Source organism: Cheilinus undulatus, linkage group 4 (assembly GCF_018320785.1).
Source record: "Cheilinus undulatus linkage group 4, ASM1832078v1, whole genome shotgun sequence".
Classification (NCBI taxonomy): domain Eukaryota; kingdom Metazoa; phylum Chordata; class Actinopteri; order Labriformes; family Labridae; genus Cheilinus; species Cheilinus undulatus.
In genome coordinates, this window is record NC_054868.1 from 15888203 (window position 1) to 15916198 (window position 27996).

The window sequence follows — 27996 nt, forward strand, 5'->3', positions numbered from 1 at the left end:
TTCGCAGCTGCCAGTTACCCAGCTCGCTTCTGTTATTGGCCGGCTCCGCTCTCTACTTGCCTGGAATGTATGCTGTGCCACAGTTTAGTTCCTATCCATATGGCACGCTCTCCCTCTCCCTCTCAGCGGTGGAGCACTGTTATTGATGTTTTTTTCCTCGACATTTCCATGGTAACTGCCCTGTCTAAGGTCTGATTAGCAAGCAAGGAGTGGAACAGAGTGTAAGAATGGAGCTGGAGGAGAAAACCCCCGACTCTAAATACGGTAAGACCAAGGTTTATGTTAACTCATTTCTCTTCACTCTTTGATTCTCTGTAACGGGTCGAAGAAATGGAAACAATGACAAGGGATGGATGGGTGTGGACCTCATGCGTCTAATGCAGATCTGGGGTCAGCTTCACCCGTCAATGTGGTGTTATTTTGAAGATATCATCTCTAATGTCAGGTGAGGATAATTGGTACAAGTTATTACATTTTAGTTTTAAAATTGGGAATGGTCACATGTGGCATTTTGACGTTTTTGCCTTATTTTAACAGCTCAAAGCCTACAAGAAATGTAAGCTTACCTAGTTTTAAATGAAATCCCTGTGTGACACGGATAAACATAATGTTTTTTTGCTGACGGCGGTTTAATGCATAAAAAGGCAAACAACGTTATCTCCTTGTGAAACAGCGCCTGTCTTGACACGTCCTATTCAGTTAGCTCCATATTCCGGTTATTCATTAGCCCACATAAGGAAGACACTAAAACAAGCTACAGGGGTTAAAGTATATCTGGTTAATTGTGGTTCCCACTGGACTTAAGGAACATCTGTTGTTTCTTATTTTAACATATGGTCATTTCATCCTCAGTGCATACAAAGACTCAGACAAATACACAGAACTTCATCTGCTTTTGTTCACATAGATTATGATATTGTATGGAATATTCATATTCTATACTAGGCTAAGACATGACTCACTGCTGATTACTTTGTCACAGATGAATTTACAACAGCAGCTCAGGATTATCAGTGCACAGCAGCCTGTAGTGTGCTATCAACCCAGCCCAGACACTTCTGGCGTCTGGGCTGGGTTGTTGCTCATATGAACTGTTGAGTCATGAAGTTTTCAAAACCTGTGTTAAGCTGGATAATACCCTGTGTCAGTAATGCTACATTAGTGGAAAGCAATAGATACATTCATGCAAACCACATTCCTCACCTTGGAAAATAATCGGAAAGACAACATCACTAGCTTCTGATTGTTGTGTGGCCATGTCTTTCACAATGTAAGATGCTCCCAGATACCAACACCCACTGTACAAATGCATATATTCTTCAGTCAATCTATGTAGCTCCCAATGTGGAGCACTTCTTTAAGACTTTCCTGTTGCCATAAAAACAACTCATTTTCCCTTACTCTCCTCCCCCAGAAAGGCCAAAAGGTCAAAAACCACATCCCCTTTAAAGCCAAGATAAAGGTCTATATGATGGAAACACACAATGCTCATTCCAGCTTACCAGTGGTCTCAAACAGCTTTTTTTATAAGCCCAGTTTGACCTATGATCAATCTCAAATCGTCTACCATAGTTACTCCTACGTGTTCTTCTGTCTAGGCTGCTGTGCATACAGTCAGGCAGGCTGCAGCCTGCACAGCCTGGATTGTGCTCAGCCTCGCCTCCTCTACCCACTCAGCAGACTAAGTCGTGAGGCTTCCTGTCAATATCAAGCTTGCAAATGCTCTGAAGTATTACCACAAACACTGCGTGTACACACATATGGATGCTTTTCACAATAAGGTCTTGTCATTTCCTCTTTGGCTGGAATTTTGGGAAAACTACAAAAAATAGCTTACTACTGTTTGATTCAAGCTGTGGTGAGAAAGAGTAAGACGGTAATCTTATCTAGACATTGTCAGATTTTAACACAAGAAAGGCCAGAATTCCAAAACTACCAGACTGTGAGAGGTCATTTTCACTGCTTTATCTCTGATTTTGGCCAGTTTGCCTTATAGCTGATACTAGAAATACAAACAGAAATACACTTATTGTGTTGGGATATCTTCTTTTATAGAAGACATGAAATAATACAAAAATGTACATTTAACTAATTAATGTAGACATTTTCGATATTATTTGTCATCACATGCTAATTTGATGATGAAACGCTCCATTTTGACCCCCGAGTATCATAAATGAACTGTTCATAGGAAATGTATTTTGGGGGTTGAGTTGGTGTCCTGATCACCAGAGTTTGTGCATGACATTTACAGTAAAAACTGCTGTGCTATTATGACCTACTGTTAGCAATTTTACCAGTTATTTCAGTCTTACAGTGCAGAGCCATTTGATCTGTTAATGTGAATAAGATGTATATGCTATCAGTTAATCCACAAAGATTATGTTTTACTACTCCAAAGCTTCACAAAGAAGAATTGTGACAATTGAAGCTAAAGCAACACAGCAAAAGAAACTTGCTACATCCAATCGTATTTCATTTTTAAATTGTTTATATAATTTTTGATGTAATTGATTTTTTTCTATTTTTGTTATTTGTTGTTTTTATATCAAACCAATTTGCTGTTTTTTTGCCGATGCCATTTTTTCATGTTTAGTTGGCAGCTGAAATATTTTGATGACAGCCAAAACAGTGTTTTCAGATATGTCTCTCTCCATAGCAGCTGGATAGATGTGATGTCTTAGTATGGTTCCCCTGAATTTGTCATTGAAACTGGCCTTTGATCAGCACTAAAGAACAGCAAATTTATCTTGACTAATAACAGCTAAACCTCCTCAGCCTGGTAATTAAACTACTGTACATCTGAATTTGGTCCAAAAGGCAGCTTACTCTATGAGAAACAATGAATGCTGACGAACAAGTTGCAGATGACACTGCAGAAAAATGTAGCAATTTAAGTGCAGCAATATCTGTGCAGTCAAAATGACTGCCTGCGGTCTTTCTAGGTAGAAACTGTCATATTGTCTTTGCCTTATGTGTTGAACAACATTTTAGATTTAGACACAGACACTTGTAGAGAAAGTCTTACCTTGCAAAGCAGATTGATTGGCAAGACGCTATGTCGGTCAAATCCACCTTGAAAAGCACCAATCCACATTGTTTGTGCCGAACCGAAAACGTTTCTGACAATCAGCGTTGTTTGATGATGATTGGTTTGCGCCCCAAGCTGCGCCCTTAGCCATCACCCCTGGTAGCTAAGGGCGGGGTTTAGTTGTACTATGAGGCATTAGCAATGGCTGCCACCAGTGCAGTAGCTTGGATGTAGCTTGAGTAAAGCAGCAGTTTAATCAGAACTGCACCACATTTCCTTATCAAATAAAGAGCAAAGTACAGCGCTGAAAGCTTTTAATAATGGAAAAGATTTTCTTCTCTTCTGCTTTGACTGGAGTTTGCAATCGTTTGGGGGTGCTGAGTTGTACTGTAAGCCGGTAGCCATTAGCTTTGGTGTAGCAGTATAAAAGCAGCAGTTTAATCAGACCTCGACTACATTTCTTTATTAAAACAAGCAAAGAACCACAGCAAAAGCTTATCTTGGCAGAGAATATGTTTTTGCACATCTCTCAATAGGCTTTGGCCTGAGTTTTAGCACCTGATACAGCAGGGCTAGCCTGTTTAGCTGAAGTTAGAACTGGAGCTGTTCATGTCGACTACCATAGTTTGTCTTGTTGCTCTGATTAGCCCACCATCAATGTGATGGACAGAACATTTGTCCAATCATCTTCTGAAATTTTTTTTATGTCCTGCGCTTCTGAAACACTTTGTATGGATGGTTTCCTAGTTGAACGTGAAATATATCCATGCAATGGATATATGAAACAGTATTTGGGCATGTCAGGTTAGGAAAAGTCTGGGACCAAAGTCTTCCTTTGACATATATAGGTTAATAGCTTTATTTTTTGCTGTCAGGAAACTAATAAGGACAATGGCCTATACAATAATATGTAGCAGCTGCTATACAGCAGAGGAATAGAAATTCATGCAGCAGTTAATGTGATTCCATTAGGCCATATACAAGTATGAAGCAAACAAATGGCCTATATAGAAAGAAAAATATGCAGAATAGAGGGACAGAAGGCAAATGAGCTCATATTGGGAGTGCTTTAGATGTACAGTGCATGTGTACACACAAATAGGAACACACACACTCATAGCCACAGCACCCACTAAGCCATTAAGGTGGCTATGAAATGGTTCATCTGATAACCCCTCTGGGCGCATTAGTGAATCATATCAGTCATGACTTCATCACTTCCTTTCATATTATCAGAAGCAGGGCGGAGGGCTTTGCCTAGCAATGAAATAACTTGGACATGCCACAGAATAATCACACACAAAAAAAATAAATTCAAAAAAATGAAAATGATATTTTTTATGCTTTTACTTTGCCGCCCTTCTTTCAAACATACAAAAACACTTTTAAGATCATACCAATGACAACTAACCTGGCACACCAGACGGATGTGTTTCACTCATCCATCTGGGAAAGCTTTGATAGGAAACGTCTGAAAAAAGGCAGAGGCTTTGAAAAATCATCGGAGTATGACTGGGTGAACATTCTGTCTGTCACATCTCCACGGGCCAATCAGAGCAGCAAAGCATGTGACTTAGCCGCTAGCAAGCTGCACGTGCACAACTGAGGAATACCGCAAAACATGGCGACTATAGCCATAGACATGTAAGTACTCGACTTTTGTCGTTTTTGAAAAGAAAACAACTCACTGCTGTTCTTTGTTCTTCTTTTAACGAAGAAATGTCATCAAGTTCTGATAAAACTGGCGCTTTAGCAGCATCCATGCTAATCTCTTCCTCCATAACTGCACCAGCTCTTGCTGCTGCTTGTTTACATCACCAATCTGCTGCACCTGAAAGTACTGCCCCTCGTAGCTGATTGGTCCTGTCACTTTCTAACCGGGCCCAAACGGTTCAGATGGGAGCTTTGCGAGATGGATTCGCCAGTGAGAAACAAGGAAACAGGCGTATCCATCCGCTTTTCGTAGGTGCATGTAGGGGGGCTCCAAGGAAAAATGGTTGGGAAACACTGCTCTAGTGTGTCACACACAGAGACACGCCCAACTGCTCCTGACAGGAGCCTGACAGTCTGTCGCTGTTGTTTTTATCCAGTCTTGTATCGTAACAGAAACGAAACTACAATTTCAAACTCTTATTAAGGTTCGTAAATATGTGAAAATATAGACTATATATTTATATGGATCTATTCATACAATATAATTTACATTTTTAACTTCTGAAAAAAAGGATCATAATTCTGAAGGCATGGTGGCTTTTATTTTGGCGTGGCAGTGCGCCACAATCAATTACACGTAGCAGAAACCCTGAGAAGATACCATATCGTTCCTTTTCAGCATTTCTTTTGTTTCTATTTGCACAAAAAAACAATATTTTGTGACATTCCAATTTTTACTTTCCAAGTTTAAAGGTAGGGTTGACATACTGTACATTTTAACTTTGGTGTATTCCCCTGAATGCAAGCTGGCACAGTCTGGCACAGTTTTACTGTCATGATATCAGGAGTTGCCTGTGGAAAGGTAAGTAAGTCTAGGTTGAACTTCTAGGCAGGTTTACCTCTTGCACGGCTGACTATAAATGATTGTGTGAATAGGAGAACACTGGCATGTTATGTCAAGTGCTCTGAAATGTCAGAGGAATAGAAAAGCACTGGGCAAGTGCAGACCATTGACCCTTTATCAAACACAGTCTGTTGATTTCTGATTTCTCAATGGTAGTCACCAAAGTCATCCTAAGTCTGAAATCATATGGGAACAATATTTATACATTTTTAACCTGATTTCATGTATTTATCATATTTATTTATTTATCTGTATGAGAGGAGCTCTTGAAAACAAAATCATTGTCATCTAAGATAGAAATCTAACTAGGTTGATAATTTGTACTTTTTCTTTAGGTCATAATATGAATTCACATGTTTTAAGGAAACTGAGCTTTATTATCTTAAGGTAACTGCAGTGAAAATGATTTAAATGACAGTCATCATCTGCTTAGTTAACAATTAAATCATCTTTATTTTGCCGAATACAAAAACAAGACACTTCACAAGCCAGCAGGAAGTCTTTACACAAATCTGCTTGAAAGCTCCCCAGCACAACTAGAGATTGTTTTATGGCACAACACAAGCAAAGAAATGCCCGTTTCTTTAGCTCAAATTGAGCTGTGTCTCTCAGAATCACAGATGGCCCTAGAAATTAAAAGCTGATGGAAAAAGGGACTTTGTTTCAACTCTTCAGGACATGGAAAGAAGGAAAATATGGAGGGCATAACAAACTACAACACAACGCCATGGTCACCCTGTTTTGAAACTTACTGGCCAAAAAAAAGGTTAAATTGTAATGCTTCTGCATAAGATGTGCATTGGATACTTTGAAATAGAAACAGGGTAGAACGGCCTGTGTCATCTACATATATTTCTTGATGAGTAACCACAGATGTGCAACAAAGACAAATAGTTTAGTTATTATGTATGTAGGTGCTGTATGGTATTAAAGTGCACCAAGCAGATATTTCAAAGTGGAATTTTACATTCAGTTGCAATTTTTGGCTTTATTTGCTTTTAACTGTTGACAGAACTTAACTTAGGTTTCTTTACAGAATAAATAAGGAAAATGGCTTTTTTTTTAATCAGGGCTATGAGGCAATAGCAATGGCTGCCACCAGTGCGGTAGCTTGGATGTAGCTTGAGTAAAGCAGCAGTTTAATCAGAACTGCACCACATTTCCTTATCAAATAAAGAGCATAGTACAGCGCTGAAAGCTTTTAATAATGGAAAAGATTTTCTTCTCTTCTGCTTTGACTGGAGTTTGCAATTGTTTCAAGAACCACAGCAAAAGCTTCTCTTGGCAGAGAATATGTTTTTGCACATCTCTCAATAGGCTTTGGCCTGAGTTTTAGCACCTGATACAGCAGGGCTAGCCTGTTTAGCTGAAGTTAGAACTGGAGCTGTTCATGTCGACTACCTTAGTTTGTCTTGTTGCTCTGATTAGCCCACCATCAATGTGATGGACAGAACATTTGTCCAATCATCTTCTGAAATTTTTTTTATGTCCTGCGCTTCTCAAACACTTTGTATGGATGGTTTCCTAGTTGAACGTGAAATATATCCATGCAATGGATATATGAAACAGTATTTGGGCATGTCAGGTTAGGAAAACTCTGGGACCAAAGTCTTCCTTTTTTCTTCCTTTTTTTTTTATCAGGGAGCCAAGCTAACCAAATGAATGTATGAACTTGATGTTGCTTTATATTTACGGAAATGATGGATGAAACTGGTACTTCTGTTTTTTTATTAAACTTAAGACGAGATGATGTGAAAAGTAAATTGGTGCAGTTTTCAAAATGTCTTAATTCTCTTTGATGGTATATTATTTCAAAATCCACAATGATTTCAGTCCCAGTTCAGACCAGGGATCTGGGTTTCCAAGGAAGAACAAGGTTGGATTTCCACTGGCAAGGACATGGCCCTGTGTATGTAACAGGCATGTGTACGAGGCCGGTAATAAATATTGTATTTCATTCTATATTGTATTCCATTCTATGGCATGCAGTCACAACAACAATAGACAAACACAGTCTGCTTAAACTAATACTGCACAAAATTTTTTTTTTTTTTATCACTATGAAAGTTTACATGGATTGTTCAATAAAAACATGAAAACATATAATTTTTTGTGTGCTATTAGTTTAAGCTGAGTGTGTTTGTCTATTGTTGTGACTTAGATGAAGATCAGAGCACATTTTATGACCAATTTATGCAGAAATCCAAGAAATCCCAAAGGGTTCACATACTTTTTCTTGCAACTGTATGTGCCAGAACAGGTTTCAAATTCCTGTCTCATATGTGATAATAAAACACACCCTTTGACAAGATTTGTGTTCTTAACAATTATTGTCTTGGTAAAAGACGCAACTGTCTATAGAGGAAGATACAGAAAAGTTCTCTGTTTTTGGACCTGATTTTTAAGGTTGTAATAGAAAGTGAAAAACAATAATAGAAGGCAAAAAAATTGTTAACGATGAGGACAAAAGTTGCACAGTTCAGCTGTGTTTTTTTTATTTCTGTGTCTTTTTTTTTTTTTTTTTCAAAACCCACTTCAGGTGGTGTTTTTTGAGAATTTGATATTTGCCATGTGATAACTGTCAGTTCAGAGTGCAGATTAACTTTCAGAGTGCTCACTTTGGGTAGATATAAATTGAAAACAGCTATTTCAACACTTAATACAGGTAATCCTTATGAAACAATGAAGTTGAAATTAAGTCTGAAATAACTGTTTTGATGCTGAATTAGAGAACTGTTTTAATTTCATAACATATCCCTGTAGTCAAAACTCTTTATTTTGGCAACAGCAGGTTCACAGGCATCACTGTTCTCAGTCACTTTAGCTGCTCCTCTCTTAATCCCCCATCAGTTGTGTTTTTGCTTCAATTCCCCTGACAAGTGCAGAGTCAAGAGAGGCCAAAAAAAATGAGACAGTGTTAACAGGAGGTGAGGGCGGGGCTTCGAATACATTGAAAGAAGGAAGTCAAGAGTTTAAGATCAGAAGACACAGACTTTTAACAGGAAGGAGAAGTAAAGAACCAGCTACCACAAACAGAACACTGTGAAAAACAATCTTTTAAACTGCCCATCTCTAAACCTGAGATACGACAGAATGACAAAATATGAAAGACAAGGTAAAGTAATTCTCCATATGGCTTTATGATAAACTAAAGAGGAATATGTTGAATGTGTTATTAAAGGCTGCTTTTTGTCATATTATTTATAACATAGCCACTGTACTGTAAAGCAGACAGTCTTGTGGCAGGAAGTGTGTGTATCCTGTTTATGTGTATTAGAGATGTGTGTTGTAGAAGTAGTCACAGCAGAAATGAGCTTACTTTTCTTTATATGTCGAATGAGGTGAGATGTCATTAAAGCTGTGTTAGAGACAGTTATGTGACAGGTTGTGTAACAACATTGAGGGCAGTTGTCTGTAAAGGATGTTGGCTGTTTCTGGTATCCTGTATTCGTCGAGCTGATTTCCTATGTAAAATGTGTATTCAGGTGATATGTAGATGTCTTAGAATACCAGCCCAGGGTTTTTTGAAATGTTGACTTAACTCATGATGATTTCACTGGAGGCAGAGTGGGTGTGGTTGATGTTTCTCTGCTGCCTTTTCTCAGGGGTTTCCATGGTTGCTTGCCTTGTCCACAGGGACCCTTTAGTTGCCAGGGAGCCATTTTGTAGGTTGCTAGGCATAAAGGAAGAATCTTTTTGTTCTGGAGAATGTCCTTTCTTTTTCTGTGTCAGCAGTAACATTTGAAGTACACGCATCCCTCACATTTTAGAGCTTTACTAGTTTTTTTTGGGTCAAGATGACTGATGGTTACAGAGAAAAATTTGGACCACCAAGAACACATTTTACATTAGAAACTCCCTACAGACTGGACTGGATGGCTATCCTGTTAGTTGAAAATCATTTTAATTATTTTTGCTTGGACTATAAAATCATATGACTTTTATCAAGCCACAAGAAATCACTTGTCCAAATCGCTTTTAAGAATAACCGTAGTTCTAAAGGAGAGATATGTCTGGATAATTAGGATTTTTAATTTTGTGAAAAAAAAATGTAAATACTAATATAACCAAGTAATTTTAAACATTGAATACTGATTGTCTTAAAAAGTTCAATTCCAGAATCTAAGTTGCAAAAAACAAAGTTTGTTATGTTGATAAAGCAGATAAAGCACTTAAAAAATAGAATTTATGTTACCAGGACAACCTCATTGAAATTAAAAATCTCATTTACAAGAGTGTCCTAGCAAAGACAGACAACAGCATAGACTTTAGCCAGAGAGAAGACTGTTGCTTCAGAACTTTTCACATGAATACAATCACACAGGTATGATGAAAGCATATTTAATAAAGCATTATAAATAAGGACATGCAAATGATTTGTGTGGTCAGAGAAGGCCAACCAACTCGATCATGCTGAATAAAATGATGAGTTAAGGACTTTAGATCTGTTACCTACCTTAGCGCGCCATGGTATGTAGTGTTCAAAGATTTTAGGCATTGAGAGGGTGCATACATGTATAGAACATCACTGTAATAAAAGTGAGTTTGAAAACATCATGAGCTTGGTTTTGTCAGGATTCAGAACCAATTTTAACTCACACACAGTGTCCTGTACAATATCAAAGACCCCTTGTAAGAGAGCCTGGTGCTGTGTAGGAGCAAAACAGTAAATGACTGTGTCATCTGCATATAAATTAAAATTTGCACTGGGAGAATTATGCCCGATACTTTTACTAGACAGTGTAAATAACAGAGGTCCCAAGACTGAGACCTGAGGCACTCAATTTTTAACTTCAGGACATTTAGAGGTAAAGCACTCAGCCTGCAAACACTGTGACCTGTTTGATAAATAATAATTATTAATTATGATTATATTATAATTTTCAAACCAACAGACCAACTGTTCTGACAGACCAACACAGCACAGCTTGTCTTTTCAATCGACATCATCAACAGTATCAAAGGCTTTCAACAAGTCAGTTAAAAGAGCGGCACATTGTTCCTTATGGTTGAAGGATTCACTAAAATCTTAATGACTTTTAAAGCAGAATTACTGGTACTGTGCTTTTTTCTAAATCCGGACTGACAATCGCATAAAATATTGTTTGATGATAAAATCTTTTAGTTGGTCACTCACAAGAGATTCAAGCATCTTAGCTAAGACGGAGACCTTTAAAATTGGCCTTTAGTTGTTAAGAACCGTGGGGTCTCCTCTCTTTAACAGAGGGAGAACAAAGACAGATTCCAAACAAGTGGAATTTTGTTAGTGACCAAAAACAAGTTAAATAGACACATTAAAGGTTTAGCGATACAATCCACAGACAACTTTAAAAAATAAGGCTCTAGATCAGGGGTGTCAAACTCAAGGCCCAGGGGCCAAACCCGGCCCATGGAACAGTAAAATCCGGCCCGCAGGATGTTCTCATATTTCTGTTATAACTGGCCCATCAGTATAAGGTCTGCAGTTTTCCTTAAGTATAAAAATCTAAACGTATCCTTGATGATTTAAGATATCCTTGTTAAGTCATAAAATCTGAAAAAGAAAGGAGTAAAAATATTTAGATAAGAAGTCAGGAATGTGGGAAAATGAATTAATTTGTGTTTTAATTTCACATTTTCAATTTTACATCTCACAATCAGGACTCAAACTTAGGATTTTGACTTTTTATTTTGTACTTTGAGCATTTTAATTCATAATTTTGACTTCTCCTATAATATTTTGAGCTTTAAGATTTATAATTCTGATTTTTTATTCATATTTTGACCCTTTTAACCAATGATTTTGTATTTTTTTCTCATATTTTCAACTCCAAACTTTGACTTCATAATCCCATAGTTTGACCTTTTAGACCCACAGTTTAAAATTTTGAATCATATTTTGACTTTTAATTTCATGATGAAAAATTTTATTTCATGTTTTGACCTTTTTAACTCATGATTTTGACTTTCTAATATATTTGCCTTTAAAACAGATAATTCTTCAATATCAATTTGATGTTTTGACCTTTTTGAACTAATAAATTTACTTTTCTCAGATTGTGAAACTTTAAACTTATCTTTTAACTATTTAAATGTCAAAATCATCTATCATCAGTGCTAAGTTTTTTTTTTATATTTGAAAATGTGGTTGACAGTTTCTGGTTAAAAAGGTGACCCTGTTAGGCCCTCAGGCTAGACCTGAATCCAGAATCCAGCCCCAGCTGTGATTGTTTGACACCCCTGCTCTAGAAAATCTGGGCCAGCTGGTTTCCTTGTGTCTGAGGTCTGAGGGCCTTGTGCACCTCAGCAACAGTAACTGGTCTAAAGCTAAATAGCTGAGGAACACTAATCTGATTTGAGGGATGAACAATTGATATTGTTTGCACATATTCTTCACTGATTCTCCTAATATTTTGTGTTATATTCTCCTCAGGCTGAAGTTGAAAGTTTCTTAGTTATTAGTAGTCTTTAATAAGCATGTTGTCTTTGAATCCCCAGGGGAGTCAAGGAAGTTTGATCCAACCTTCAAAGGGCCAATTCACAACAGGTAAGATATCTGTTTTAGTAACCATCCCCAATCCTTTTTATTGTTGCACAGGATATGAAATTACTAACCCCTCCTCTCCTCTCCTTTCTTAAGGGGCTGCACAGATATCCTCTGCTGCATTCTCTTCATCGTAGCCTTATTGGGGTACTTTGCTGTGGGTATTCTTGGTAAGATTAAATCTTAATTTCCATTTCATTAGAAACAAAGTTTAGGAGAAATCCTACATTTTAATTATTTATGTGTCTGTATCTCCGATCATTGATATTCAGACTTGTCACATGGCTCATCTCTTGTGCATGTGTTCATTTTTCACAAACATTTAAGCTACCCTTGATTCTTAGTGTAAAAGTCACAGTGAGTTTGTATAAATATGAAGAATTTTTAAGAATTAAATCTCTACAAACAGATATCTGCATGTTAAACCATGGCACTGCAAGGTAAATTAACTCTTGGTCTTATGCCCATATTTAATGAATATTGTCTATAATGACTTGAAACAAACATGGCATTTTCCATGTTAACTTGACCATTTACTTTTCATGACAGTTACACGATGCATTACTGCTGACACCACTAAAACCCTTTTTGGACTTTCCAGTCCTGTTTGACCTTGTTCATAAACATGAACTTGTGATTCTTAAAGTGTTTTTCCTGAATCATTAACTCATTCCAATCCCAGAGAGAACACTCTCACTCTTTGACAGAGGGTGTTGTCAAATTTAAAAGTGCTTACTCATATGCTGACGTGTTAACACTCAGCAAACTGACCTTGTTCAAATGAGGTCGACAAATCCACATCATCTGCAAAGAACAGAGGTAATGTTGGGATCTGAGGACAAACTAAGGCCTTCATCACCTCTGCTCCCTGTAATCCAACCAATGGCTATCAAAAACTGAATCTAAGATTTTATCTTTTATACGTAAATTTGAATATGATTGTGATCTCTAAATGTATCTAAAAGGCTGACAAAAAATCATTATCTTTAACTTTATCAGCTAAAAGAGTATTTCCTCTTAGATGTCCCTTTACCATGTCGGGTCTATAAATTAAGGCACACACACAATGAAATTATGTCCAAAGGTCCAATACTTATGATGGTTACACAGTAAGCCTTGAGAAGTTTGTTACTTATAATGTCATCAGAGATTGGTGCTCCTCATGGAAATTTTTCCAGTTAATGTAGTCAGTTGCTTTCTTTATGATATCAGGTTGACTTGAACTATCTTAATTTGATGCCTGTAGAATTTTTTTTGTTCTGCCTCTTGAATTTGAAACTAATTATAATTTGTGGTAGTATCAACAGATGTGAATCAAAATCTGATACCATAGGTACTGGTACCAACACATGCAATACCTACCGAACTGAAGTACAAGATTGCTTTCGGATATTTATTTTGGTATTTAGCTACCCTGGTACAATTCCCTGGCACGAAATACATTGCGTGATTTATGAGCACTTGTAGATATAGAAACTGCAGTATGAAGATCTTCTAATTGTTTTATTGTCCAGAGCAATGTCTCTGCTCTGCTTACATTTTTTGTTGGCATCTTTTAAAGATATTTCAGAATCATTTGCAATACAGAGACAGTTTTTTATCCAGCTGCAGACTTTGAACACAGGTTTTTTCCCTCTTAAAAGTGTTAATTTAGGCACTGTTCAGGCACTGTTCACATTTAAAACGTATCAGTTTGGCACCAGTATGGAAGAAAATCCAAACCATACCCTACCCCAGTAGTATCTTGGTTAAAGTTAAAGGCCTGCTTTACTGACTGACACTTTGTTAGGTATAAAGTTGGTTTAGAAGCAGAGTCATGATAGATACTTTTCAGTAAATGTTTTTCTTTATCTTATTACTGCCGTGTCGGCTGCTTGTTGTGTTGTCATTGATATTTGTTTACCGTTCCTCATTGTGGTTGTCGTTTTGCTTTTGTTAATGGATTCTTGCTTGCTAACCTCCTTGTCATAGTTTTGCTGTCTGACAGTTTTGCCATGTTACTCCTGAAAACAACCCGCCTTATTACATTGAATCTTCTTGTACTCATTCTCTTTAATATACCTATGATAAGTGTTAGCTAATTGTCATGCTTTATCATTAAAGAGGTTGTAAATCATACATTCGTCAGAAATTGTTTATTTAAATAGCTGCAAGATTAGCATTTGTCATTTTTTATTTATCTAATGTCCACATTTTGAACAATTTGGATTTTTTTTATTGTATAGCCTGGTCTCAGGGTGACCCCAGGAAAGTGATCTACCCCACAGACAGCAGGGGGCAGTTCTGTGGACAAGCTGGAACCCCTCTGGAGTGAGTCAGCTGACAATTATATATACATTAATGTATTTGCTCAGAAATCTTTTACATGCAGATTATCTTATGTAGCAAATATTCTATAATGATGAATTACACTTTGTTCTAATACCTCTGAGATTTTGAGATTCGTGTCTCACTTCAATGTTCTTGAAAACAACAGGAAGAAGCCTCTTCTTTTCTACTTCAACATCCTAAAATGTGCCAGTCCTCTGGTGCTGCTGGAGTTCCAGTGTCCCACTACACAGGTCAGAAACAATATTGACTTTTCTTTTCATTGCATTATTCTCCTCAATCCTGACACACAACATAATTATGGTTGGATGTTTTTATTTGCATTCAGTTATGTGTGGAAAGCTGCCCTGATCGGCATCTGACTCTGGTGAAAGCCAAGTTAGGTGGCAAAGAAGACCGCGAGTACTACCAACAATTCTGTAAAGATGGAGTGGATTTTGCTAAATTGGCAAGTACTTATATAGTCAAAGTACTCAGATCTTATGAATGCCTAAAATGATTCAACGCAATGTACATTAAGCTTAATTGTTGGTTTAAATTATTCAGAGTCCTCCTGAGCTCCTGAGGGATGGCTTGTGTCCTGCCATGCTGATGCCCAGTAAACCTTGTAAGTTAGAAGCTTGTTCTTCCCCAGAAACCCATTTTAGATTCAATGAAGTCACAAGTTTCTGTGCCCAAATATCTGACACTTGAAACTGGTAACTAACACTGATGAACCATATAAATGGATCATGTCCTTCCTGCACAGTCACGCGCCGTTGCCTTCCTGCTCTGGGAACGATGAAAGGCGGGGTGGTGGTGGTGGGCAATGAGACCACCTTTGACGCTGGACAGGGTGTCAACATCAATGCTACAGAGGTGCTGGAGGCATCCAAGTGAGTCCTCTTCTATTGGAATATATGTATTAACTCAAAATGTATAAATAAAAGAACATCATAAGAAAACAAGCACATCAGTCCCTATATTTAGCAGAGAAAAATTGTGTAGAAATCTGAAATTATCATGGAATGCTTCTGAACTGTGTGAGAAAACTCAGCAGCAGTCACATGAATGCTGTAACTGCTAATTTTTCTTTTCTCAGTACTGAAAGGGTAGTTAAAGAATTGTAAAATGACAGTGCCATTTCTTAATATTAAAACAGTTTAGCACTGCAAATTCGGTCCTTTTTGCTAATAGGTGTTGGGTTGTTGGTTTACTCTAAATGAGCCCTTATGCTCTTATTAACACAACATTTGTGCCTTATTTTATTGTTGCTGAATAATTTCTTTGGTTCTGCTTTTTTTAATTCCTTGTGTCTCTGTTTATTTTGTTTGTTTAGTTTATTTTCATTGTTTCTACTGAAGAATACTGTAATTCTTCTTGCATGTTGTGAACAAATATGATGAGTAGTATAGGACTGTTGAAATCTGATGACAGCAGTATTCCATACTGTCAAGACATGCAATGGTTATAAATAAATAAGAAATTAAAAGCATCATTTGATGCATGAGTTGCCTTAGCAGTAATGTAAAGAACTCCATGAACTAATTGTGCAATACTTAAATTTCCATTTGTATTTGTATCTAATAACTTATTTAGTACAGCTTTTACTCTCTCCCTTGATAAGTTTTGTGTCTTACTAGTATTTCAGGAAGTTGACATTTCTATTTTCTTATTACATGTTTTCACATGTTCCCATTTTTACTAGCACTGCCTTTTTCTACATTTTGTTCACCTGAGGACATAATACTTGGCAGATATCCACAGTACTAAATTTGGAAAGTGATGGAGTTTTTTTTTTTTTTTAAATGTATTCCCTTTTGTTACAGGAAATCAAATGTGGTTGTTGAAGCTCGCCAAGTGGCCATGAGGATCTTTGAAGATTACACTCAGTCTTGGCACTGGATACTGCTGTAAGTCTGGCCACTATTGCAGTAACAACAGAACAAAGCAGTGCTGTGTAGAACACACAAAAGACACTAGATAAGTTGTTTTTTAGGTTTAAATCTATAAACCTAGTCTCAATTTACATGAAGAACTGACATCAGTCAAATCTATATTTTTGGGCTGCTCAAATATTCTATTCTATTCTTTAGATAAATGAAGGATGTCCAGTTGTTTAAAACTGACCTCAGCCAACCAATCATTTTACAACCCAGAATTGACACAACTTTCAGTGTCGATACTTAAAACCACTGATGTTTTCACTCTGTGTTCAAATAATGACTATATCCATCCCTTTCAGTGGTCTAGTGATTGCCATGGTTGTCAGCTTGATTTTCATCGTCTTACTAAGATACTTGGCTGGCGTTATGGTCTGGGTCATGATTGTTCTGGTTATTCTGGTCATTGGATATGGTAAGTGTTCAGTCTCAGGAGATTAAGAAGTCTAAATCAGCTTTACTGAAAGAAAGTTCTAAGATATTTATACGGTTCTTTTAGGGATTTTCCACTGTTACATGGAGTTTGCGAGTCTGAAGGGGGAGCCGGGTGCTGATGTTACGATCCGTGACCTGGGCCTGCAGACGGACTTCTCTGTGTACCTGCAGATCAGACAGACCTGGCTGGCTTTCAGTATGTTGAAGCATTGTGGATTTTTTTGATAGGGCTGTATTATTTTTTTATTATTCATATATTCTAATACTTTTACCATTCACAGTGATCATCCTTGCTATTGTGGAGGTCATCATCATCCTGCTTCTCATCTTTCTCAGGAAGAGAATCCTTATTGCAATCGCCCTCATCAAAGAGGCCAGCAGGTCAGTCTCTCCTTTTAATCCTTACCTGGCATTGTGCAGCACAATTTCTTCCACTGTCTCAGTATCTGCTGACGTGCTGACATATTCTAAGTCTATGCTGATCAATATTTTGCAATGAAAATGTATAGTATATGTATTAATGATTTTAAATAGGTTGCGGTTTCCCTTACCTTAAAAGTAATCTAGCATCTTTCAGCTGCTAGATAGACTGACAGCAGAAGGGTGAAGTGGACTACTATCAACTGAACATTATAAAAGCTTTCATCAGGCAAAGAGCAAAATGTTCTCCAACACAAGTCAATAGAAATCAAACCAAATCTAAACCAATACTTAGCAGTATTTAACAATAAATACTTCTAAATATTGGATTTTGATGCACCGAACCACCAGAAAATACTCCAAACAAATGTTAATGATTCTCTCTTTATGTTAGATGTGTATGGGGTGACTGTGGCTCAGTAGTTAACATTTTAGCCCTGCTAAGCTAATGCTAGTTTGATTGTTGTTGTCTATTTCAGAGCTGTTGGCCATGTGATGTCCTCACTGTTCTACCCCATGCTGACCTTTGCCCTCTTGGCCGTGGTGATTGCTTACTGGGCCATCACTGCTGTGTATCCTTTCAGTTTTAAACATAAAAGTCACACCTCGCTGTCATTTTCTTCTTTCCTGACAGTCTTTTTAATAGCTGTATTAATCAGATTTTTTTCTCTTGAGTATGTTATTCAGATCCTCTATGTATATTCAGAGAAAAGATAGGAGAGAACATGTTGAATAAAATATGACACATATGGTAAATATGGTTTCTGGAGAGGCTGTGGCTTCAGGGGCGATTGCAGCTTCATCGATGGCTGTTGCTTGGTGGTACAGTTTCTCGTCTTCCTTCCGGAAGGTCAAAGATCAGATCCCAAGCTCCTGGAGCCACTGGCACTGACACAGCAGTGGGAGCCAAAATGTAGATGAGTTAGAGTGCGTTTTGATATGGATGGACAGTTTACATATCAGCCTCCATTACCTTGTTAATGAGTGTGAATGAGGAAGTTTCACCTGTGGTGTAAAGACGGGTTGAGTGGTCAGATGACTAGAAAAGCTATACAAGTTCAAATCTATTTACCATTTACTGTTTACATGTTAGACAGTAAACAGGTCCAAGCCTGACAAAAAAAGAGAAAAAAAATAACTCCTTGAATTAATAAAATTGATTATATGTCAATTTGAATGATTCTCTAAGTTGCTGACAAAAGCATACTACAGTAATGGCTACATCTTTTTTCTTTTAAGCAGTTATGCTTCTTGTTTGTGGCATATTTCCATAAATTTAGAGATAAACAGATGACTCTAAATGAAAACATTTCAGATATTTCCTCTTGGTGACATAATCTCCTTGACTATTCCAACTAGTTTCTTGTCCACCTCTAATGAACAGGTGTACAAAGTGTTCAACAACTCCGAGTGTGAATACTCACGAGAAACGTGTGACCCCAAGGTATGGTTTAAACACTACTGCCTTATTAAAATGATCTATTTAAAAATTATGCATTCAACTAGTCAAAATATAAGGGCATCTGAAAAAATTAGATCATTGTGAAAAAGGTTCATTTTTTGTCAGAATTTAATTCAAAAAGGGAAACTTACATATATCCTAGATTCATGCAATATTCTAAAATTTGTAGACACTGTTTTGTTGTTTTTTGTTTTTGTGTGCTGAAAGCCACAATCATCAAGACTAAAACAAAACAACTGTGTCTTTGTTATATCTAATCTACGTAAGCTTTTTTTTTAATCCAATTATGGGAACAAATGAACTTTTTCATTCTAATTCTTCAAAATGTACCAGTATATTTTACCTACATTTGACATCTATGATTTATACTTTGATTTATGAAAAGCAAAATCCTGGTTTCTGCTGATTCCTTCTTTTTCCAGACGTTCAACACCTCTAATGCTTCGGTTCAGTGTCCTGACGCAGAATGCCTGTTTGCCTTCTATGGTGGGGAGACCCTCTACCACAAATACCTCATCTTATTTCAATTCTACAACGTCTTCCTATTCTTCTGGTGTGCCAACTTTGTTACTGCCCTGGGCCAGGTCACTCTCTCCGGGGCCTTTGCTTCCTACTACTGGGCCTTCAAGAAGCCTGAAGACATTCCCGCCTACCCCATTTTCTCCTCGCTGGGACGAGCCCTCCGGTTAGAGATTGAATCTCTATTTGTTTGTGCAATTTGTTCACCTGCATGCATGTGTATATGTGTAGTTTTAAAGCATGGAAACCTGAAGTGACCATCGTGTAAAGATGTCTAGTCTACTGTTGCAGGATGAGAGGCAGTTTTTTATGTTAACAATTGCCTTCTGTCTCTTCCTCTTTTTTAGATATCACACAGGCTCCCTGGCTTTTGGTTCTCTGATTTTGTCTATGGTCCAAGTCATCAGGGTCATCCTGGAGTACCTGGATCACAAATTAAAAGGTCAGTAGCCTGTTGCATCAATTTGGATACATTTTGTCTTACAAACCTCAATACTGATAAAATATGCTGTGTAAATTGTCAGTGAAAACAGAATACAACAATTTGCTTAACCTTTCTGATCTGTATTTAGTTTAATACAGCACAAAAACATGATATTTAATGTTAAAACTCATTAACTTTACTGTATTTGAAAATATTCACACATTCTGTATTTGATGCCAGCAAAATGTTCAAAGAAAGTGAGGACAGGAGCATGGTTACTATTATATTAAATCACCTTTTCTTCCAACCACAATCTGTTACATCTCAGAACTGAGGACACTTGTTGAAGTGGAATTTTTTCAAATTCTTGCTTAATATACATCTTAAATTGCTCAACAGAGCAGGTTTTCCATTGTCATATCTGGTGCTTTATAATTTGTCAGACATTTGCATAGGAGACAAGTCTGGACTGCATGCAGGCCAGTCTAGTATTCATAGTCTTTTATTGTAAAGCCATGTTGTAATAACCCATGCAGAATGTGGCTTGGCATCATCTTACTGAAATAACCAGGCACAGCGCTGAAAATGACGGAATGGATCGAAGCATGTGTTGTTCCAAAACTTCTATGTACCTCTTAGTATTAATGGTGCCTTCACAGAAGTGCTAGTTACCCATACCATACTAAAAAAAATACTGACCTTCTTAAAAAATGTCTTCAATTTATTACAAGCAATTGATTTAAGTTTATTTAACCCAAATTAACAAGTTACATGAAGTTAATTTGAGATGCAACTTATTTACTTGAGTAAAAAAAAAAACTTAAAGCAATTACTTGTTACAAGTTGGAGCAATTCTTTTTATTTAGGTCCAAAATCTGAAATGCTCTGGGTGTTTTGATTGACGGTTACTCTTTGCATGGTAGAGTCTGTACTCACAGTACATCTGCAGATACAATGATTTACTGTTTCAGCTGAGGATTGTTTTCTGAAGCCCACGTTGTGATACAGGATGTAGAGAATTCATTGTAGGTTTATGCCTTGCCCTTACATGCAGACATTCTTCATATTCTATGAATCTGTTGATGATGTTATGGACTTTGGATGGTGAGATACTCATAATTGCACACTCAGGAACATTGGTCATAGCTGCTTTTTGCCCCTGTAGTCTTTCACTGTGTAGAGAATCCAGCATCATTGCTGATTTTGAATGACTGAGCCTTTTCATCAGGGCTCCCTTTATACCCAGTGGACCTGTCCCTTTTTACCAATTGACTTAGGGTGTTTTAAGCATTTCCACAAGTTTCCCAGTATGTCTTACTCCTGTCTCAAATTTTTTGGAACATATTGCAGGCATCACAATATACGTATGCCCTCAAAGGTTTAGTAGTTTGAACATTTCATATATTGTCTTTGTCCTGTATTCATTTGAACATAAGATAACACTGATAACATCAAAATATTGTGGCAGAGCTGTATTTTTTTTAATTTCATGTGTTTAGTCTGTAGAAAGTGTTTTTTAGTGTGGCATTTATTTACAGTTGAGCTTCATCTGTTAAGAAATGTCTCCTAATAGAGACGCAGTTGAAAATAACTCCTTTTGACTGTCATTAATCCATGAACTAAGTGGATGGGCTAGGTGTAAGACTTAGGTCTTAATTTATGCCAAGGTTAGAAGTATCACAACTGGTGCAACTCTATAAATGTTAGTTGTGCGTAAACTCTGTGATATTAGAATTTATGTAATCTAGGCTTCATTTGAACTCACGCGTAGTTGGTGAAACCCACTTTGAAACTGTGCATTCCTCAAAATACCTGCCCCTTTATACATTATACAAAGATGCAATAAGACTATTGTACTTGAGTAAAAGTGCAGTGACATTGGTTAAAAAAATTCTCAAGCAGGAATACAACTAGCCTATAAATTTACACTAATAAAAGTAAGAAGTATGGGTGGAAAGGTGTTATTTACTAATTAGATTTACTCAAATTACTGTAGCTGAGTTGTCTTTTTGGGTACTTGTACTTTTTGAATACATTTTGAAATCAATTTTACTTCTACTTAAGTAAGTTAAAACCAGAGTTACTGTACTTTAACATATGTACAGTATTCGTGTACTTTTTCCACCTTTGTTGACTACACAGCAAAACAGCTGTTGTACACAGCAAAAACTAGTGTTGATATCTCAGGGTTAAACATTTCAGAGTTGATTTTAACTCCCAAAGTGTAATTTTAACTTCAGTCTGAGTGAAATGGTCTTCAGTGTCAGAGTTGTTTGACAGTGTTGATCCACCAGTGTTAGTCCAACTCTGTAAAGATTCAATTAATCTAAACTCTACCCACTGCCATTTCATATCTGGGGTGTGTGTGTGCAAAGTTCCCCATCATGTGGACTTGGACTTGAGCTTGTATAGCGCTTTTTTAGTTGTCCAACTACTCAAAGCTCTTTAACATTGCAGGTCACACCCTTTCACTCCACATTTATACACTGATGGCAGAGGTTGTTGGCCATCCCATTGAAATGCATCCATGCACATTTACACGCCATTGACGAAGCAGTAAAATCAAATTTGGGTTAAGTGTCTTGCCCAAGGACACATCAAACATATGACTGCATAAGCTGGGGATCGAACCCACAACATTGGGATTGTAGGATAACAGACTGAGCAATAGTTGCCCCAGAGTGTTTCGTTGTGTTTAGATGTTTCCTGTTGTACAATGACCTCTGCTGGGATTCCTTTGCTCATGTTCCCTGGTGGATTGTTGTTGTTTATATAAGACACATTTGCACCATGTGTGTAGTTATCCACTGAATTCCTGCCAGTGGTTTGTGGTGCTCCCAAAAGACACAAAGTGTGTATTCTTCATCAGTATGAATGCCTTGCTATGAGGTTGACTCTGTTTTGTTGTCATCAGAGGAGACCCACCTTTCCATAGATTTTCAAGAGTAACTGTAGTTCTGTCATACTGTAAAATATCTAACACTTTCAAAAGTGTAGTTTAACTATATGTCGTGTGGACCGATATAGACAGTTTTTAAGTGTTAAATTCAACCCAACATTTCATTAAAACCGTCAATTTTGCTGTGTATTTTACTTTATTAGGCTATAGAGTTGTGACTTTATCTGAACAACTTGGTTAGAAATGGTTCTTTTGTTGTTCTTGTCACAAAGGAAATTATTTTACTGTACAACTCCTCTGTAGCTACCCAGTACTTAAAATAAGCTTTAAATTAAATTATTGTAAGTTTTACTTGAGTGGATATGTAGACCAGTTCTTTTACTTTTACTTAAGTCAATTTTTAACCAGAGAACTTTTTACTTGAGTACAATAGTCATGTTCTTTATCCGCCTCTGGTAAAAAGCATTCCGTTTAAAGTCCAATGAAATTACTGAGTACTGATTAGCTACTAAGGAGGTGTAAAGTAAATCATGATCTTTCAGCATTGGCAAGAACAACATGAGAATATGGATCTCCAATCAGTTTATTAAGGTTGTGTTAGACCCATAGACTGTAAAAGGTTAGACCTTAATAATAAAGTGAAATGAACAGCTGGTTTGGGATGTGATGTGGAATACTTCTCTCACCATGCGCAACTGTGTAGTCAAAGCAACAACAACTACTGTTCAGTTTCATGTAATTTAACAGAAAACTATAACCTCTTTGTTTTGATTTTAGTTATAGTATTTTTACTCAGTAATTGATGTTTTTGATATCTAATGAAGTAAAATACTCCCTCCAAAATATACTTGAAAGTAAAATTCTGATTTCAAAATGTATTAAAAAAAATACAAGTACCCAAAAAAGTTACTCAATTACAGTAATTTGAGTAAATGTAATTAGCCAACTCTGCCATTATACATAGAAGTTCCTTAACCCATGTAACAGTTAGATTTTTCCTTGTTTTAACACTCATCACCTCTCACTCTCATTTATACCCTCCAGGAGCTCAGAACAAGTTTGCAAAATTCCTGCTAAGCTGCATGAAGTGCTGTTTCTGGTGTCTGGAGAAATGCATTAAGTTCCTTAACAGAAACGCCTACATCATGGTGAGTTCATAAAGCCAGCCTCAGCATTTTAGAGATGTTAAAACTGCAGTTTTCAGGATGTTAATTGATTTTTTTCTCCCCAGATTGCAATCTATGGAAAAAGTTTCTGTCCCTCAGCTCGAGATGCATTTTTCCTTCTAATGAGAAACATTATTAGGTCAGTTTCATTTTGTATTATGTATATATTCATTCTTGAAAGATAACTGAACAAGTTATGCAAAATGTAAACTACTGTTATGTACAGCTTGACTTCCTCTCATTATTTATTCTGTGCACTTCATCACAGGGTTGCTGTTTTAGATAAAGTGACAGACTTCCTGCTGTTCCTTGGGAAGCTGCTAATTGTTGGAATTGTCGGTATGAAACCTTTAAACTTTAGACCTAAACTTTAAACTTTCTGAGTTTGAGAGTGCTCTGTCTTTGTCTTTTGTTTAATTTTCTTTTTTTTCTGCAGGTATCTTCTCCTTTTTTTTCTTCTCTGGAAGAATCAAAGCAGTGGAGGATGCTGCTCCATCCCTTAACTACTACTGGGTGCCAATTCTGGTGAGAGACGATTCATTCAGTCTGATTAGAATGTCACTTGAGAGCTTTATAGACGCAGCAGAGGACTGGATGAATTTGTAAAGACTTGATCATTTTCTTCGCACAGACACTTGTGGTTGGATCGTACCTCATTGCCCATGGCTTCTTCAGCGTGTACGCCATGTGTGTTGACACACTGTTCCTGTGCTTCTGTGAGTACCTTTTCATTCAGCTATGTCTCCTGTACATTTGCTACCTTTTCCTATTTTAAGCACTGATAAGTCTTCTCCTTTTACTCTTTTGAGATACTGGCTTTTTTCTTCCTGACATGTTTCTGATTCTTCTTCTCTTTGTCTCATTTCTCCCATTAATTTCATTTCACTTTACTTTCATACATTCCCTTTATTTCGTTGTTTCATTTCCCCTAATTTCCAATTAACCCAATCAAAAATACAAAATACACATCCGACTCTAAAAAGGCGAGGACTTAGAAAGAAACGATGGCTCATCTGAAAGACCTTACTTCATGTCCCCTGAGTTGCACGAGATTCTCTCCAAAACAAAAAGGCTGGAGGAAGATGGTGTTGATCAAGCAGATTCTGCAAAACAAGCAAATGACATAAAACTGGAAGAGGAGACCCCTCTCCAACAGGAGCCTGACGGAGAGATCCAGTTGAAACAGCAGACTCTGCTGAAGCAGGACAATGAAGAGGAACAGCCTCTGCAGACCAAAACAGATGTAGAAGAGCCGAAAGAGGAGAAAAGTGAAGAACAGAAAGTGAGTCAGACAGAGGAGGTGGAAAAGAAAGAAGAGGTGGGTGCAAAAGAAGAAGCAGGAAAACAGGAGTTGATACAGGAGGAAAAGACAGAGAAAGCATCGTCTCCAGCTGAGGAGGCTGTGAAGGAGGAGACTGAAGAAAAGAAAGAGGAGAAAGAAAACATAAAAGAGGAAAATCCTCCCCCCACTCCACAGGAATAGATATTTGATGTCAGGGCAACAAAAATACATAAATAAATAAACAAACCAAGCTTGGTAAACCTCATAAAGCATAAAGAATGAAAACTGTACCTAGAGCTATGTGATATGGACCTGTTAAATGTATGGCATACAACAAGCTAAACTTCAGAACGCCTGCTTAGAGTGGTGTGCCATTGTGCTTGAGAAGGTCTTGATTGTGTTGTGAACGGTAATGCAGGTCAAAAGCCCAGTGCATCTCTGTAGCTTGAAATAAATGCTCTCTTGTGTTGGTTTTAGAACAGTGTTGGTTTTTATATTGTGAAGATCTGTAGAACATTGTGAGTGCTGAACCTGTGCCTGATAACTGTCACTAATATTTGTTGTTAGAATCTTGTTAATGAATGCACTACAGAACCACTCAGTACCATGTTTACAGTCAGAACAAACACTTCATCATTGATAGTGAATCTTTTTCACTGTTTACAATAATACCAGCTGACGCCAAAATGTTACGGACATATTTGATATACTGTATGAATATTGGATCTTCTTTTCCTATGGAACTTGTACGTATATATACAGCAGTGTATGTCTTTTATGTATTTTTTGGCTCTGGTCTTGTAGAGACCCTTGCCAAGATGAGATCCCATGTATTGTATTGCCACCTACTTGCCTTGGTATTTCAGACTGGTGTAAGTCCTGTGATTGTGTGGCCATGACGCAGGAATCGTGACCTCTCTGCAGACCCTCCGCCCTCCACAGTTGTATATTTAACCCACTTGCCCTGCTCTGTCTCTGTCCTCTTTGTATCCCTCTCTCTCCCTCTCTCTTTCTAAGTGCTGCATGGTGTTTACATGGCCTCCTGAATGCTCTAAACTAACATCTTAAATCTCTGGATGCTTTTGTATCTTTTATCTTGTATGTCACTTCGTGAAATATGTAAGCTGATTTTCCACTGAAATAACTGATAACATTCCGTATTTATTGGATGTAAATTTCAATTAAAGCTGATCGTATTTAATCATAGTTCTTTTATGGGTATGCATGTGTTTTAAGGTGTGTTTTGGCATTTGGATGCAGCTGAGTTTTTATATCATGCTTTTGATTTTTTTTTCTTAACGGGGCATTCCAACTGTTTAACTTAACAAATCTCTTCAGTATAGTATTGTGTTTAGCTTTTGAGAATTACTTCTTTTTTCTGAATATTTACAGTTTTAACAAAATGTGTACACTCTAAGGATTTGGGACTATAAAATTTCTTGAAAAGCTTTATTTATAAACCAAAGGCCCTGTGGTAAAAAAAAAAAAAAGTGTCCTAATATGTTAAAAAAAATTGAGATGCATTATGGGAAGTGTTCTTTTGGGACTAATATAAAGGACTGGAATAATTGACATTGTAGACAATTTAACCAAAGAATGATTTTTCCATTTTTTTTATTGAAGATGTATTAATCACTAATTCTATAATTTTACACCTTAAATAAGTCCAAGAACATATTCCCCTCTATCATCAACATAAAGTATGCTTTACTGTAAACTATACTCATGCTTACAAGGAAACCAAGCACTTTTTGGCTGCCTAAAAATAATTTTTAACTGTCTTTTTATGGACGTGCAATTCTAAGGTGCTGGAGTCTCCCTTTCAACTTTAATCAGCTAAAAGTCAATGTAGATAACAGATGTACAAACCATTAACTCAAAAGCAGTTGGACTCCTATGCAGTATGGGCATGCTGTCAAGAAAATGTTTCTTAATTGCTTGTGTCCGTGTCACAGTGGAGGATCTGGAGCGCAATGATGGATCAGCAGAGAGGCCGTATTTCATGTCCCAGAACCTGCTCACCCTCCTGAAGAAGTCAAATGAAGAGCCTAAAAGTGTAGATTAAGCTACAGCTGTTGTATATGTGAGTGTGTTTATGTGTTTGTGTTTGCTTTTATACATGTGGTGAAATCTGAACAAAAGGAGAATATCAGTATTTCCTGTGCTACAATGTATGTACAGTATGTTTGTGCCTAGTTGTCGATGATAATTTTGTATTCTGTTACAAAGCCTTAAACCATTGCTCCCTGTAATTGCCAAACACGGGTGTCACATGTATATATACAGAAGGACTATGGGGATGTGATTAACAGGTAAACTGTTGGCTAAGCAAGGAAGGGCCTGCGTTAAGAATTGTTCATTGTTCACTGTTCATTTTGTCATTTGATTGTGATTTTGAAATGCAGTCCTCATAAGTATTGTGGTGGTGTGTACAGAAGTGGGTATACTCTACACCACTGGTCCTCATGGAAGCTGCCAATGGTCCAGAATCTTTCAATGAGATCTCCACTTGAGGCCTGGTGTTGAGCTGTTGCACTGTTTTAAACAGATTCACCAAAGTTGCTAAACTGTATTACAAGCTAAGTTTGTTAGTAAATGCCTTCAGAGATTAAAAATGACCCAAGAGTTTAATACTTGGACTGTCAGTCTTTCCATTTTGTTGTATATTAATAAAAATTTAAGTTGCCATTTAAACGTTTAAAGTTGAAAAATGTCATGTGTTTAATAGAGTAGTAGAGCCTTTTCAACATTATTAATGGAGATCAGGCAATGTAGCTGTAACCCACAAAAAAAAAATAATAATAATAAAAAAATAAAAAATAAAATTAAATCCACATCACATTTTGAAATATGGGTTAGGCTTTGTGATGACACCCATTATCATCAGTATAGTGATTTTGGAAGTTGCATTTTACCTTAAAAAATTCCAGCCATCTTTAATGGCATTTAAATATTTACAGTGTGTAAACAGGTCTATCAAGAATGAGCTACTGTATATTATGGGGATATTAAAAGTGCTGGTGTCTGA

The 27996-nt window shown here is 37.0% G+C and overlaps 1 protein-coding gene across 4 annotated transcripts; it reads left to right on the plus strand.

Annotated features, from left to right (window-relative positions):
- The first annotated feature begins 78 nt into the window (after window positions 1-78).
- On the plus strand, window positions 79-27996 carry slc44a2 (solute carrier family 44 member 2). Of its 4 annotated transcripts, none has more exons than XM_041785268.1 (22): window positions 79-264; window positions 12066-12114; window positions 12208-12281; window positions 14337-14421; window positions 14588-14672; window positions 14768-14887; window positions 14986-15046; window positions 15188-15314; window positions 16248-16331; window positions 16664-16776; window positions 16861-16992; window positions 17078-17177; window positions 17696-17788; window positions 18576-18660; window positions 19101-19363; window positions 19545-19639; window positions 23565-23668; window positions 23752-23825; window positions 23955-24025; window positions 24123-24211; window positions 24318-24402; window positions 26924-27996. In XM_041785268.1, the coding sequence occupies exons 1-22, from the start codon at window positions 228-230 to the stop codon at window positions 27031-27033; spliced, it is 2136 nt and encodes a 711-aa protein (XP_041641202.1). In that variant the 5' UTR covers window positions 79-227; the 3' UTR covers window positions 27034-27996. The 4 variants fall into 4 exon arrangements, with proteins under 4 accessions (XP_041641202.1, XP_041641199.1, XP_041641201.1 ...); XM_041785265.1 differs by lacking the exon at window positions 26924-27996 and adding an exon at window positions 24670-26174; XM_041785267.1 differs by lacking the exons at window positions 79-264; window positions 26924-27996 and adding exons at window positions 281-445; window positions 24670-26174.